Source organism: Stegostoma tigrinum, chromosome 10, assembly GCF_030684315.1.
Source record: "Stegostoma tigrinum isolate sSteTig4 chromosome 10, sSteTig4.hap1, whole genome shotgun sequence".
NCBI lineage: Eukaryota > Metazoa > Chordata > Chondrichthyes > Orectolobiformes > Stegostomatidae > Stegostoma > Stegostoma tigrinum.
Window position 1 is genome coordinate 3,469,495 of NC_081363.1, and position 13,533 is coordinate 3,483,027.

General features: G+C 48.7%; 1 protein-coding gene across 2 annotated transcripts in view; it reads right to left on the reverse strand.

Moving 5' to 3' along the window:
• esr2a (estrogen receptor 2a) overlaps positions 1-13,533 on the reverse strand; it is a 159,178-nt gene that overhangs the window by 93,748 nt on the left and 51,897 nt on the right. The window contains exons 1-2 of one of the 2 annotated variants that reach the window (XM_059648915.1): positions 10,436-10,517; positions 1,514-2,005 (exon numbers count right to left, since the gene is read on the reverse strand). In XM_059648915.1, coding sequence (XP_059504898.1) covers positions 1,514-1,932 — 419 coding nt within the window. In that variant the 5' untranslated portion in view covers positions 1,933-2,005; positions 10,436-10,517. Of the gene's footprint in view, positions 1-1,513; positions 2,006-10,435; positions 10,518-13,533 lie in introns of those variants that run through there. The other variant, XM_059648914.1, reaches the window with a different exon arrangement.

Here is a 13,533-nt window from a genome sequence, read left to right on the forward strand (position 1 = left end):
CTGTCTCTTTGAACAAGTCACTAACGTAGATTGTAAGTTGGTGAGTTGGCTGGAGAGCTGCATTGCAATGCAGTGTAATACCAACAAGGTATTTCCCCACTACCAGGTGAGGTTACCATGAAGGATTCTCCTTCACAGCCTCCCCTTGGCCGAGGCGTGGTGACCTTCAGGTCAATCCACGACCAGTTGTCACTCTCTGAGCCCTCGGGCCATTGTGATTTTACCTTCTTGACTTCCTTCATTAGCTACCGTTTGATCTTTATACAGTTAACGGGACAGAAGAGAGCTGTTCGATCCATGCCAGCTGTGATACAAATAATCCCACTCACTCCCACGCTGCTGCTCTACCCTCACGTCCTACAGACTTATTTCACTCAAACATTTATTCAAATTCCTTTTGAATCATTCATTAACTCCGTTTCCATCACACATGCTGCATCAGACAATGTTGCTGACTGTAGAAAAACAGACTTCCTCACATTCCTCCTGTATCTGTAGCCCTGACCCTTAAACATGTCATCCTAGCCCATAGAAACAGCTAGCCCCTGGATACTTTGGGGAGGTGATGGCCAAGTGGTATTATCGCTAGACTGTTAGTTCAGAGGCTCAGATAATGTTCTGGGGGCCCAAGTTCAAATTCCTGCCTCGGCCGATGATGAAATTTAAATTCAATAATATTCTGGAATTAAGAATCTAATGATGACTGTGAATCCATTGCCAATTGTTCGAGAAACTCAACAGATCGTTAATGACCATTAGGGAAGGAAACTACTATCCTCACCTGATCTGGCCTACATGTGACTCCAGACCCAGAGTAATGTGGTTACATCTCAACTGCCTTCTGGGCAATTACAGATGTGCAATGAATGTTGGCCTAGCCAGCAACACACATTGTTGTGGTGTAACTTGGGTTTATAAAAGTTCAACATAATTATGGAGTACACATGTTTTGTCTATGTTCCCAGAGCATTAAATCTCAGAATTGCTAGTCATAGAGTCATAAAGCATGGAAACAGACCCTTCAGTTCAACCAATCCATTCTGACCACATTTCCCAAACTAAACCAGTCCCACAGGGACCTACAATGTCCACTGTTCTCCAATCTCATCAACACCTTGTATAGTTACAACAGGATCATCATCTTACAGGAGGAGGGAGGAGGAAGAAGGTAGGAGGTAGGAGGTAGGAGGGAGGAGGAAGGAGGGAGGGGTGGAGGGGAGGAGGGAGGGTTGGAAAGGGGAGGAGGGAGAAAATTGTGCCCAGGAAGTTCACTGAAAAGGCGATTACAATTGGTGAGTGAGAGGTGGAGAGACCTGAGTGGGGTAGAGATGTGACTTGGTGGCTGGGTTAGGGGGAGGGACCTGGGCACAGAAGGAGGTGTATTTTAAATCAGAGGCTGGGGATAATGCAGGTCAGTGAACATGGAGGCAGTGGGGTGGGGTGTGGTGGACTGTTGGTGAGAAAGGAGTAGCTGGGAGACAGACGTCTGGAATGGCCCAGTTTCCAGTCTTACCTGTTCAATAGATGCTGCTCCCCCGGCCTCAGATCATCCCAAGGACTGCTGGCTGGCTCAGCGTACATGATTGGCTGCTGGCAGTGTACGGAGATGGGGGAGACATGTCCAGCTGATGACCAGTACATTGAGGGACTCAGGCTCTGCCTGACAATGGTCCCATCAGGTCCACTGGTCTCACCAGACACACTGTACCCCAGGATGGAGGGGCTGTAGAAGGCAAGGGTCGGGTATTCGTTTGGTGAAGGGATACAGACAGGGCCGTGCTCAGTCAGACTCGGCAGAGAGTTCCCATACTGGGGCTGAGGGTGCGGGGGTCCAACAGGAGACGTAGTTTTGATGAGCTGTTCAATTGGCCCGGTTCGGAGCTCCTGTAACTCTGGCATCTGTGAGGGCTCTTTCATCGAAGAGGTGGTCATATTCGACGGACAGGTCCCTTGCTGAAAGAACTTGCTGGGAGATCTTCGCTCATAAAACCACTGTGTCTTCTCACTGGGAACGGAGAAAAGGACAAGGGAGAACGGAGTGTTAAAGCCCACCAGAAGCACAAACCACAAGCAGAAAGGTGGAGAGCAGGTTAGAGAGTGGGGCCTGCATATTGTCCATGAGGAGCAGGACAGTGACATCAAGCGCAACACGCTTCACGTCCTTTAGGGAAGGAAACTGCCATCCTTACCCAGTCTGGCCTACACGTGACTCCAAACCCACACCAACGTGATGAGCTCCTAATTACCTCTGAAATGGCCAAGACAGCCACTCAGTTCAGGGGCAATTAGGGATGGACAACAAATGCAGGTCTTGCCAGTGACACTCACATCCCTTAAAAGAGAAAAGTCTGACTTTATTGTGGCAAAGATGTGTTGAGACCACACAGCTGGAGCCCTGTAAATTGTGCTGGGAACAACCCCCGGCAGGTGTGCTCCCAAATGATTGTTGACTATGACTCAGGACTGAACCACAAGAGAACTGCAGAATGATCACTGTGCAGAATGAGGCCAATCAGCCCAGTCTGCACCAGTTCTAATCCCCAAGCGCCAACTTCCTGCTTTCTCCCCATATCCCTCACACAATTTCTATCCAAATAACTATCCAATGACACTCTTAAATACCTCAATAGAACCTGCCTCTATCACATTTCCAGAGCGTGCATTCCACACCCTAACTACTCACTGGGTGAAAAAGTCTTTTCTTATGTTGCATTAGCTTTGTTTGCACATCACTTGCATTCCATGCCCTCTCGTTTTTGTTCCTTTCACAAACAGGAACAGTTTCTCACTAACTATTCTGTCGAGCCCACTCACCTCAGCTGCCTACTCTCCAGAGAGAACAGTCCCCACTTCTTCAATCTACCCTCGTCACTGAAGTTTCTCAGTCCTGGTACCATTCTTGTAAATCACTCCGCACTCTCTCCAACGCACTCACATCTTTCCTAACATGTCTCTAACCAGTGTCTTGTACAAACTCAATGTCACCTATTCTTGTTCTCTGTAGCCCTAAGAATAAAGTTGAGAATACTGTGTGCTTTACTAACTACTCAATGTTAGAGGTACTTGTCTTTCTTTCATGGGAGCTTGGCCCAACATTTATTCCCTGTCACTACTTGCCCCTTGAGAAGGTAGGGATGAGCTGCCTTCTTGAACCGCTGCAGTCCATGTGCTGTGGGTTGACCCACAATGCCCTTAGGGAGGGAATTCCAGGATTTTGACCCAGCGACAATGAAGGAACAGCAATATATTTCCAAGTCAGGATGGTGAGTGGCTCGGAGGGGAAATTGCAGGGGGTGGTGTTCCCATGTATCTGTTGCCCTTGTCCTTCTAGATGGAAGTGGTTGTGGGTTTGGAAGGTGCTGTCTGAGGATCTTTGGTGAATTTCCGCAGAGCATCTTGTAGATGGTACACACTGCTGCTACTGAGCGTCGGTGGTGGGGGGAGTGGGATGCTTGTGGATGTGGTGCCAATCAAGCGGCTGCTTTGTTCTGGATGGCATTGAGCTTCTTGAGTGTTGTTGGGGCTGCACCCATCCAGGCAAGTGGGGAGTGTTCCATCCCACTCCTGACTTGTGCCTTGTAGATGGTGGACAGGCTTTGGGGAGTCAGGAGGTGAGTCGCTCCCCACAGTATTCCTAGCTTCTGGGCTGCTCTTGTAGTCGCTGTGTTAATGTGGTGAGTCCAGTTGAGTTTCTGGTCAATGGTAACCCCCAGGATGTTGATAGTGGGGGGATTCAGTGATGGTAACACCATTGAATGTCAAGGGATGGTGGTTAGACTGTCTCATGTTGGTGATGATCATAGCCTGGCTTTTGCGTGGCACGAATGTCACTTGCCACTTGCCATCCCAAACCTGGATATTGTCCAGAATTTGTTCCTTTTGAACACGGACTGTTTCAGCATCTGAGGAGTCACGAATGGTGCTGAATATTGTGCAATCATCAACGAACATCCCCACTTCTGACCTTATGATGGAGGGAAGGTCATTGATGAAGCAGCTGAAGATGGTTGGGCCTAGGACACTACCCTGAGGGGCTCCTGCAGAGATGTCCTGGTGCTGGGATGATTGACCTCCAATAACCACGACCATCTTCCTATGTGTCAGGTATAACTCCAACCCCCAGAGGGTTTGCCCCCTGATGCCCATCATTGCCAGTTTTGCTCAGGCTCCTTGATACCACACTTGGTCAAATATTTGATGGGAATGCTGTAAAGGGAGCTTTGCTCTGCATCTAACTCTGCTGTTTTTATACTAAACGGAGTAGAGGGAGCTTTCCTCTATATCTAGCCCTGTGCTGTCCCTGCTCTGGGAGCGTTTGATGGGGGTGGAGGGGGGGGGAACAGTGTAGAGTGATCTTTAATCTGTATCTAACCCCGAGCTGTGGAATTGGAGCTTGCTGGCTAAACCGTTCCATTTCTGAGCAGTGACAAAATTCTGGAATGTGGATTTGGAAAGTTTGAAAGTGAGAATGCAATATTTTACAGCCTTCTCCCTGGAGAGAGGTTTGAGCGGCCAGCCCTGGCAGAAATGAAACATAAGCTGCAAGAATTACAATTTCATCTGGTCAATTTTGCAGCAATTAAAATTTTGGAGAGAAGTCACGGGTTGGGGGGGGGGGGTGGGGTGGTGCGTGTGGGGTGTGTTACAAAGACTGAGCTTTGTGGTAAGTTTCCTTTGAACATTTTAATCACATGTGGCAGGGTTGGCCAGGAGGAACAAAAGCAGCTTGACTGATTGTCAAGACTCATCCCGTTACTTTGCACAGGCACAAAGTTGACACGGTGGGCAATGGACAATTGGAGTGCGGAGGTGAGCAGCTTGCCTTGGCAAAAGCAGAGCTGTTCTGAGGCAGGAGGGGAGCAGGCAGGAACAGGATTCCAGTGTTGCCAACAGAGTTAAGACATTGTGCGGGCAGAGAGATTTATGGGCAGTGGCTTGGGTGCAGGTTTGCCACTTCCTCGTTGTTACAGTATTATTGCTGAATAACTGTTTTTTTCTCGCACAGGGCACGGAGGTCAGGGCCTTGAGCACTCTGGGACAACATTCCAAACCAGAGGAAATTTTTCCAAAGTAACAAAATGCACATGCGTGCCCAGAAAGTGCTGCATGAAACTCACAGTCCATCAATTCAACACAGGAGCTACCCAACCATTAGCTGCCAAGCGAAACATCAAACCCAGGACGCATCTCTGATTTATTTTACAGTAACACCCACTCGTGCTTGGGAATCGGATTAATCAAATTACAGTTTAATGTGGAACAGATTGGTCATTCCTGTGGGCTGGCGGGGACGGAGCTGTTTGGAATTAACTGGTGGGCTTTGTCTGCCAGAGTTACAGTGAGCTGTGCCAACGTGACACTTGCACCTCAGAGGACATGAGCTGAAATCTGCCTGTTGGGATTTGAAGTTGTTTGAGAAGGTAGGCACAAGAATGGAGAAGCTGGACAATGGTGAATGACATTGTGAAGTTGTGTTCAGTGCCTGAGTTAGTTCACCAGGCTCATTCCAAGGTAGAGATACAGCATCTGTACCTGGTCAGAGACTCCGTGTGACTGAACTCTAACCCTGCAGCCCAATGGTATCAATGTGGACTTCACCAGCTTCAAAATCTCCTCTTCCCCCACCGCATCCCAAAACCAGCCCAGTTCGTCCCCGCCTCCCTAACCTGTTCTTCCTCTCACCTATCCCCTCCTCCCACCTCAAGCCGCACCTCCATTTCCTACCTACTAACCTCATCCCACCTCCTTGACCTGTCCGTCTTCCCTGGACTGACCTATCCCCTCCCTACCTCCCCACCTATACTCTCCTCTCCACCTATCTTCTTTTCTCTCCATCTTCGGTCCGCCTCCCGCTCTCTCCCTATTTATTCCAGAACCCTCACCCCATCCCCCTCTCTGATGAAGGGTCCAGGCCCGAAACATCAGTTTTTGTGCTCCTGAGATGCTGCTTGGCCTGCTGTGTTCATCCAGCCTCACATTTTATTATCTTGGATTCTCCAGCATCTGCAGTTCCCATTATCACTCCTACAATGTCACTCTGGGCTGGCCATTCACATCCTTCTGAAGTGACTGAAAACACTCAGTTACTCTCAGATCTGTTGTGCGTAGGGGTGAAGAGCTTCCACATCTATCTCCACCTTCTCCCGGATACCTTTTTTTATTCATTCATGGGATGAGGGCGTCGCTGGCCAGGCAGCATTTATTGCCCATCCCTAACTGCCCAGAGGGCAGCAGTTCAATGTCAACCACATTGCTGTAGGCCTGGAGTCACATGCAGGCCAGACCAGGTAAGGATAGCAGTTTCCTTCCCGTAAAGGGCATTAGTGAACCAGATGGGTTTTCCCAACAATTAATTCACAGTCATCATCAGACTCTTAATTCCAGATATTTTATTGAATTCAAATTCCGCCATCTGCTGTGGCTGGATTCGAACCCAGGTCCCCAGAACATTATCTGGGTCTCTGGATTAACAGATCAGCGATAATACCACTAGGCCATCACCTCCCCTAGGAACTGGACAAAGATGTTTGTCTAAAGATAGTATGAACGGCAGATGCGGCGAATCTGAGACAACAAGGTGTGGAGCTGGAGGAATGTGGCAGGCCAAGCAGCACCAGAGGAGCAGGAAAGCTGACGTTTCGGGTCGAGACCCTTCATCAGAAATTTCTACTTCAGGGATTTCTGAAGAAAGGTCTAGACCCAAAACGTCAGCTTTCCTACCCCTCTGATGTTGCTTGGCCTGCCACATTCCTCCAGCTCCACACCTTGTTATATCAAAGATGCCCGTCTGTCTGCCAGCAAAATGCAGATCCTGAACAAACCAATAAAAAGAGCCAAGAAAGAAATGAAATCCCACCGAAGGGCCTGAAGACCTTGTTCTTTGGTCAAACCCTTCATTAGACCATCAGAAATCGGTGCAGGAGTAGGCCATTCGGCCTCTCGAGTCTGTTCCCCATTGAAAAGGATCATGGCTGACCCGACAATCCTCACTGGCCTGAGACTCCATCTCAGTGTAATGACAACACAGAGGGAGGCCATTTGGCCCTGTGTATCTGCGCTGGCTCTTTGTAAGAGCAGTTCAGTTCATCCCACTGCCCTGAGCTTTCCCTGCACAATCTTACTTTTTCAGGTAACCATCCAAATCCCTTTTGGCAGTCTCCCTCAAAGTGACCTCCACCACACTCTCAGGCAGTGCATTCCAGATCCTAACCCCCTTGCTCTGTGGAAAGTTTTCGCCCTGTCACCATCACTACTTCTAATTTGTCCAAAATATGGCTATTCCTGTTTGCCTTCCAACTGAGTGGTTTGCTCTGGAATTTGCTGGGGTTCTCGCTAATCAGAGATGGTCAGCATTTATGTGGCGTCAATGTCAGTGGTCAGCCCAAGCTTGGATATTGTCCAGATCATGTTGCATTTGGACATAGGGCTGTGACAGCAGGTAGCAGTGTTTTGGAGGATCTGCGTTTGTGGAAGAGGGTGTGAGGGTAGCGTGGGAGAGCATCTGGGATAGCCAAAGGGTAACGGAAGTATGGGTGAGGACTTCAGCAGTGGATGAGCTGAGGCAGGGATTAGAGAGGGGTCAGGATTACAGAGCTGACTCTGGGGTAAAGAGGGATCAAGGTTATAGAGGGGAAACAGGGGTCAGGGAGGGGTAAGCGTTATGGGCGTGACTCTGGGGTACAGAGAGGTCAGGGTTACGGAGGGGAAACAGGGTTCAGGACGGCTTCAGGGAGGGGTCAGTGGGAGTTTTTTGTGATGGAGGGAAGACAAATTCAGAAGCTCACGTCAGGGCAAAATACAACATGAGGGTCACGGAGTGACCGGTTTGATCTCAGGCTGTTGACAGGGAGTGGGATAAAAGTCAGGAGCACAGGAATTGGGCAAGGTTTAAAACAAAAATGGCTTCAGTCTTTCTGAATATTTAATAGGAAGAAATTTCAATTCAGCCAGTCCTGTAAACAGTAAACAGTCCCACAGAGATAGTAGGAACTGCAGATGCTGGAGAATCTGAGACAACAAGGTGTGGAGCTGGATGAACACAGCAGGCCGAGCAGCATCAGAGGAGCAGGAAGGCTGATGTTTTGGGTCGAGACCCTTCTTCAGAAATCCCTTAAGTAGAATTTTCTGAAGAAGGATCTAGACCCGAAATGTCAGCCTTCCTGCTCCTCTGATGCTGCTTGGCCTGCTGTGTTCATCCAGCTCCACACCTTGTTATCTAATATTCCCACAGGGTTTTCCCATCTCATTGGCCCAATAGGGTTTGGTACAATTCCCATCTCCTGCCCTCCTCAACACCATCTTTCACTCATCGTCACATAACCACACCCCCACCCAAACTCCGGTTACGACCCACCACCCATATCCCACCGCACACTCCCCTTGGCCCACACCCCTCTGCCTGTTCCCCTCCGCGCACACACTGTCCTTGAACAGGTGATCATTGCAACACTTTGCAAACTCTCACTCCCCAAGACATCACACACTCCTCTCCCCACCCAGATCTCCCTCACTCCTGCACTCTAGGAAGTGAACCATTTGCATTTTGATAGCACCTCACACAACCTGGGGATGTCTGACTAAGAAGGGCACTATGTGAATGCGGGGAGCATGACAACCAGTTTGTGCACAGCAAGATGCTGCAATGAAGTGACAAAAGGCTGCTCGATATTTTTGCTGATCTTGACCCAAAGGGCTTTCTCCAAGTGTGCCTGCATGTTCGCCTTCAAGGGGTTGATTTTATTCATGAACAGGACGAGGTATCGCTGGCCAGGCAGCACTTATTGCCCAGAGGGCAGTTCAGAGTGAACCACATTGCTGTGGGTCTGGAGTCACATATAGGCCAGTTTCCCTTCCTTAAAGGACATTAATGAACCAGATGGGCTCCCACCCCCAATAATCCCATTGGATTACACTGTTCATTGGATTCAAATTCCACCATCCACCTCGGGCAGGATTCAAACCCAGGGCCCAGACCGTTACCTGGGTCTCTGGATTAACAGTCCAGTGATAATACCAGTAGGCCATCGCCTCCCCTGCATGGGGACCCCTGTTAACATCTCACCCCAAAGATGCACCTCAGACAGTGCAGCACTGAGATAGACAGATTTTTTTTTAAATCAGGAAGGGAATCAAAGTTTATCGGGAAAAGGCAGAAAAGTGGATTTGGGAGTTTATCAGATCAGCCATGATCTCATTGAATGGCGGAACAGATTGAATGGGCTGAATGGCCTAGTTCTACGTCTTATGGGCTCCCATGCTGGAAGGGCTAGTTTACATTTTTCTGCACAGGTCACTGGCCTGGGATTTGAGCTCATGACCATCTGACTTGGAGATCAGAATGCTATCCACTGAATCACAGATAAATCCATTTAAACCACGAGCTTGGCATCACCTTATCACGATATCTTTCACTTTCTCTGACAGTGTTTACTGCTCGGTTCTGCCCTTCACTCTGAACCTTGCACTGAGCACAGTACACAGCACAAAAGGAACAACGGGGGTTAGAGGCAAGAGACTGGGAGAGTTCCAATCCTTCATCAAATCTCAGCCAGCTCCCATTTACCAATAATACCAGAAACACCAAACTCAAACTCAATCCCTCCACTTTCATCCAGAAACCAGGCTGATTCTGCTCTGCATAAAACCCATTCTCACCCCCAACACTCACACACACACACACACACACACACACACACACACACACACACACACACTCAGACACACACTCTCACACACACTCAGACACACACTCTCACACACAGACACACACCCCTCTCCCTTGCCCACACACATACAGAGATCTCTCTCTCTCTCTCACACATACACATTCACACACACACGCACACACTCACACAAACACACACTCACACAGATACAGACACCCCCTACTCACACTCTCTCTCTCTCACACACACACACACACACACACACACACACAGAGACACAACTGTAGCAAGAATAAATAAATCCGTAGGAAGAGGTCAGGGGCCAAAGTTGAGCACCCTGGCTAGAGAGTGCATGTGTGTTGTCACAGACAGGCTGATACTGAGGATGGGCAGTATATTACACAGAGAGAGTGTTATGACTGAGATATTACACTGAGGGCGTTATATGGAGAGTGAAGAAGCTCAGAGATTGCAATAAATAGTACCGAGTGATAAAGGGAAAGGAAAAAGGACAAAAACGACCCATGCTTCAAAGAGACACTATTATTCTCGCCTACCAAAGAAAAAGCCCTCTGTTAAAACTGCAGCTTTCAATACTATGCAGGAGAGCTCTAGTCCCCAAGGTGGCTCAATCTCCGTTTCAGTTACTCCTTCTGTGCCACGGGAAACAGCGGCAGGAGTCGTACAGGATTCAAGAGACTGCCAGGCCGCTGCATCTCCTGGGCTGGGAGGCAGTTCCCAGGCTGCAGCCTGTGTTCTCCCCCACTCACCTGTGTTGGTACAAGCTGCGAAGGGAGCTGGGAGACAGGATTTCCCTGCACCTCTGGAACAGCACGGTCTGACAGACAGACAGCGATGCTGCCAAGTGATCAAGGTTCAAAGGTGAACACACACACGTGGTCAAGCATATCCAGTTATCAGTGCGTCAACCTGGTGACACAGGCACCCTTACACAGAGCCAGGTAAATCATTCACCGCCTGGCTGGGAAACGGAGCCTTTTCTGGGAGCTCACCATTGACTAACACAGATTTCAAAGTAGAACCTCACAAGCACTGACCTCTAACAGTTACCATCAACTCAGCAAGAAGCATTTTCAATACAGGCTGCATTCCCTGTACCACAGGGGGCTGTCGAGGCTGGGTCATTCAGGATAACCAAGGCTGAGGCAGGCAGATTTTTAATCAGGAAGGAAATAGAAGTGTTTGGGGGAAAGGCAGGAAAGTAGAACTGAGGATTAACAGATCAACCACAGCCTCACTGAATTGATGGGCTGAATGGCCTACTTCTCCTACACCTTATGTTATTATCAGAGACAGAAGGTTCAGGTTAACATCCCTAACCAAGACACTGGAGCAGAATTACAATGCTGTTAACAGTGCTGAAGGAGGCTATTTGGCCCATCATCCCTGGACTAGCTCATTAAACATGCAACATTACCTCGTGCCAGTCTCCTGAGCTCTCGCCCATAACCTTGCACGTTAATTCAATCCAAACCATTATCCAGTGCCCCCTGTTGAATGCCCCAATGAAACCTGCTCCCCATCCCATCTGCAGGCTGACTGTACCAGCGCAGTACTCAGGGAATGCTACACTGCCAGACCGATCAGAAACTGAGACCCTGTGCGCCCACTCACGAGGAACATTAACAATCCCACGGCACCATTTCAGAGAGAAATTGGGAAGTTGCCCCTGGTGTCCCAGTTCATAATTCTCCCACAGCCAAAACCACATCGTATGAAAACAGCAAAGCTGCTGCTGACAGAAATTCAAAATAAAAGCAGCAAAAATGGGAAGTATTTTGCAGACCAGGCAGCGGCTGTCAATGACTTGGTCATTGCTACATCGTCGTTAATGGCAGTTTGCCCTAAGCACACTGGTTGCAATGTTCCCAAAATTACAATAATGACTGTTTTCTATAAATATCTATTTGTAAGGTTTTGCTGTAGATTTGCAGCTTGGATTGTGGGTGTTGAGGTTGGCTGGCTCGCCGAGCTGGTTCATCGCTGTTGCGCAGATGTTTCATACCCTGCTGGGTAACATCCTCAGTGCAGCTTCCGATGAAGGGCCGCTGTGTTTTCCCGCCTGTTGTTTAAACTCTGGAGTCTGTGGAGCTGAATTACCTCGCAGGAAAGCCACACACACTGACCAGGCACTGAATTTCAACAGCAATCATCCTAACACACACAAACGAAGCTGCGTGAGAATATTATTTAAACACTCAACAACACACTGCAGTAGCACAGAGCTACACCAAGAAGAATACCTCTGCCAGGTATTCTGAGACAATGGATCCCCGAAAAACTGGGTCAGGAGATGCCGACATGAACGACTTCAGGAAGATTCTACACGCCCCAACACACTCATCACACGACCCTACATCAGGAACACGTCAGAAATCACCACAAGACTCCTACGACCGCTGGCCATCAGAGTGGCACACAAACCCACATCAACCCTACGACAAGTGCTCACCTGAACTAAAGACCCGTTCCCCACCACGGACGGGACCAATGCCATCCACAAGATCCCCTGCAGAGACTGCGAGAAACATCACATCGAACAAACAGGAAGGGAACTAACAACAAGAGTACATGAGCACCCACTGGTTACAAAAAGACACGACCGATACTCACTCATCTCAATCCACATGGACAAGGAGAACCACCACTTCGACTGGGACAACACCAAGATCCTGGGACAGGCCTGGCAGAGACAGGAATGGGAATTCCCGGAAGCATGGCACTCCACGAAGAAAACCATCAACAAACACATAGAACTTGACCCCATATACACTCCATTACGAAGGGAAACCCGGAAGTGAGGTAATCCAGCTCCACAGACACAGAGTTTAAATAACAGGCAGGAAAACACAACAGCGCTTCATCGGAGGCTGCGCAGATGATGTTACCCAGCAGGGTAACAGAACGTCTGCAAAACAACCATGGAACAGCTCAGCGAGCCAGCCAGCCACAATACCCAACTGGTTGTAAAACATTTTAGAGAGACAGTGATTGAGGGAATTCGGAGGAACATTGGAACAGGAGGCTATTCAGCGATATCAGGTCTGACCTCCACTCTACGTCGATGAAAAGTCTGGAGGTTTTGCTAAAGTTGCATAAGGCACTACTCAAACCACAGCTGGAATACTGTGAGCAGTTTTGGGCCCCTTATCCAGGGGAAGATAGATTGGCATTGGAGGCAACCCAGAGAAGGTTCACTCAGCTGATCCCGGATTCTGCAGGGGCTGTCTTATAAGGAGAGGTTCAGTAGGTTGGGCCTTTACTCATTGGAGTTTAGAGCAATGAGAGGCAACTTTATTGAAGCACACAGGATTCTTAGGGACTTAACGGGAGGAATTGTGGAGAGGTTGCTTCCCCTTGTGGGAGAGGCTAGGACCAGAGAGTACCATCTCAGGGTAAGTGGTCACACATTTCAGATACAGATGTGGAGGAATTTCTTCTCTCAGACGGGAGTGAATCTGTGGAATCCTTTACCACATGGGGCTATCGAGACTGGGTCATTAAGTGTATTCAAGGAAAGGACAGACAGAGTTTTGATCATTAATGGGATCAAGGGTTGGGAAAAGGCAGGAAAGTGGAGTTGAAGATTATCAGATCAGCCACGGTCCCACTGAATAATAGAAAAAACTTGATTGGCAAAGTGGCCTACTTCTGCTGCGTCATATGGTCTTAGGTGTCCAAAGTCCAGGGGTGCATAGTCAGGGTAAATAGGGGTAACTCTTCCCTTAGTAGAGGTGTCAATAACCAGGGGGCACAGCTTTAAGGTAAAGAGCATGAGGTTTAGATGGATTTGTGGGATATTTCTTTACCCTCGAGGCTGATGAGTGTCTGGAGCTCGCTATCTGAA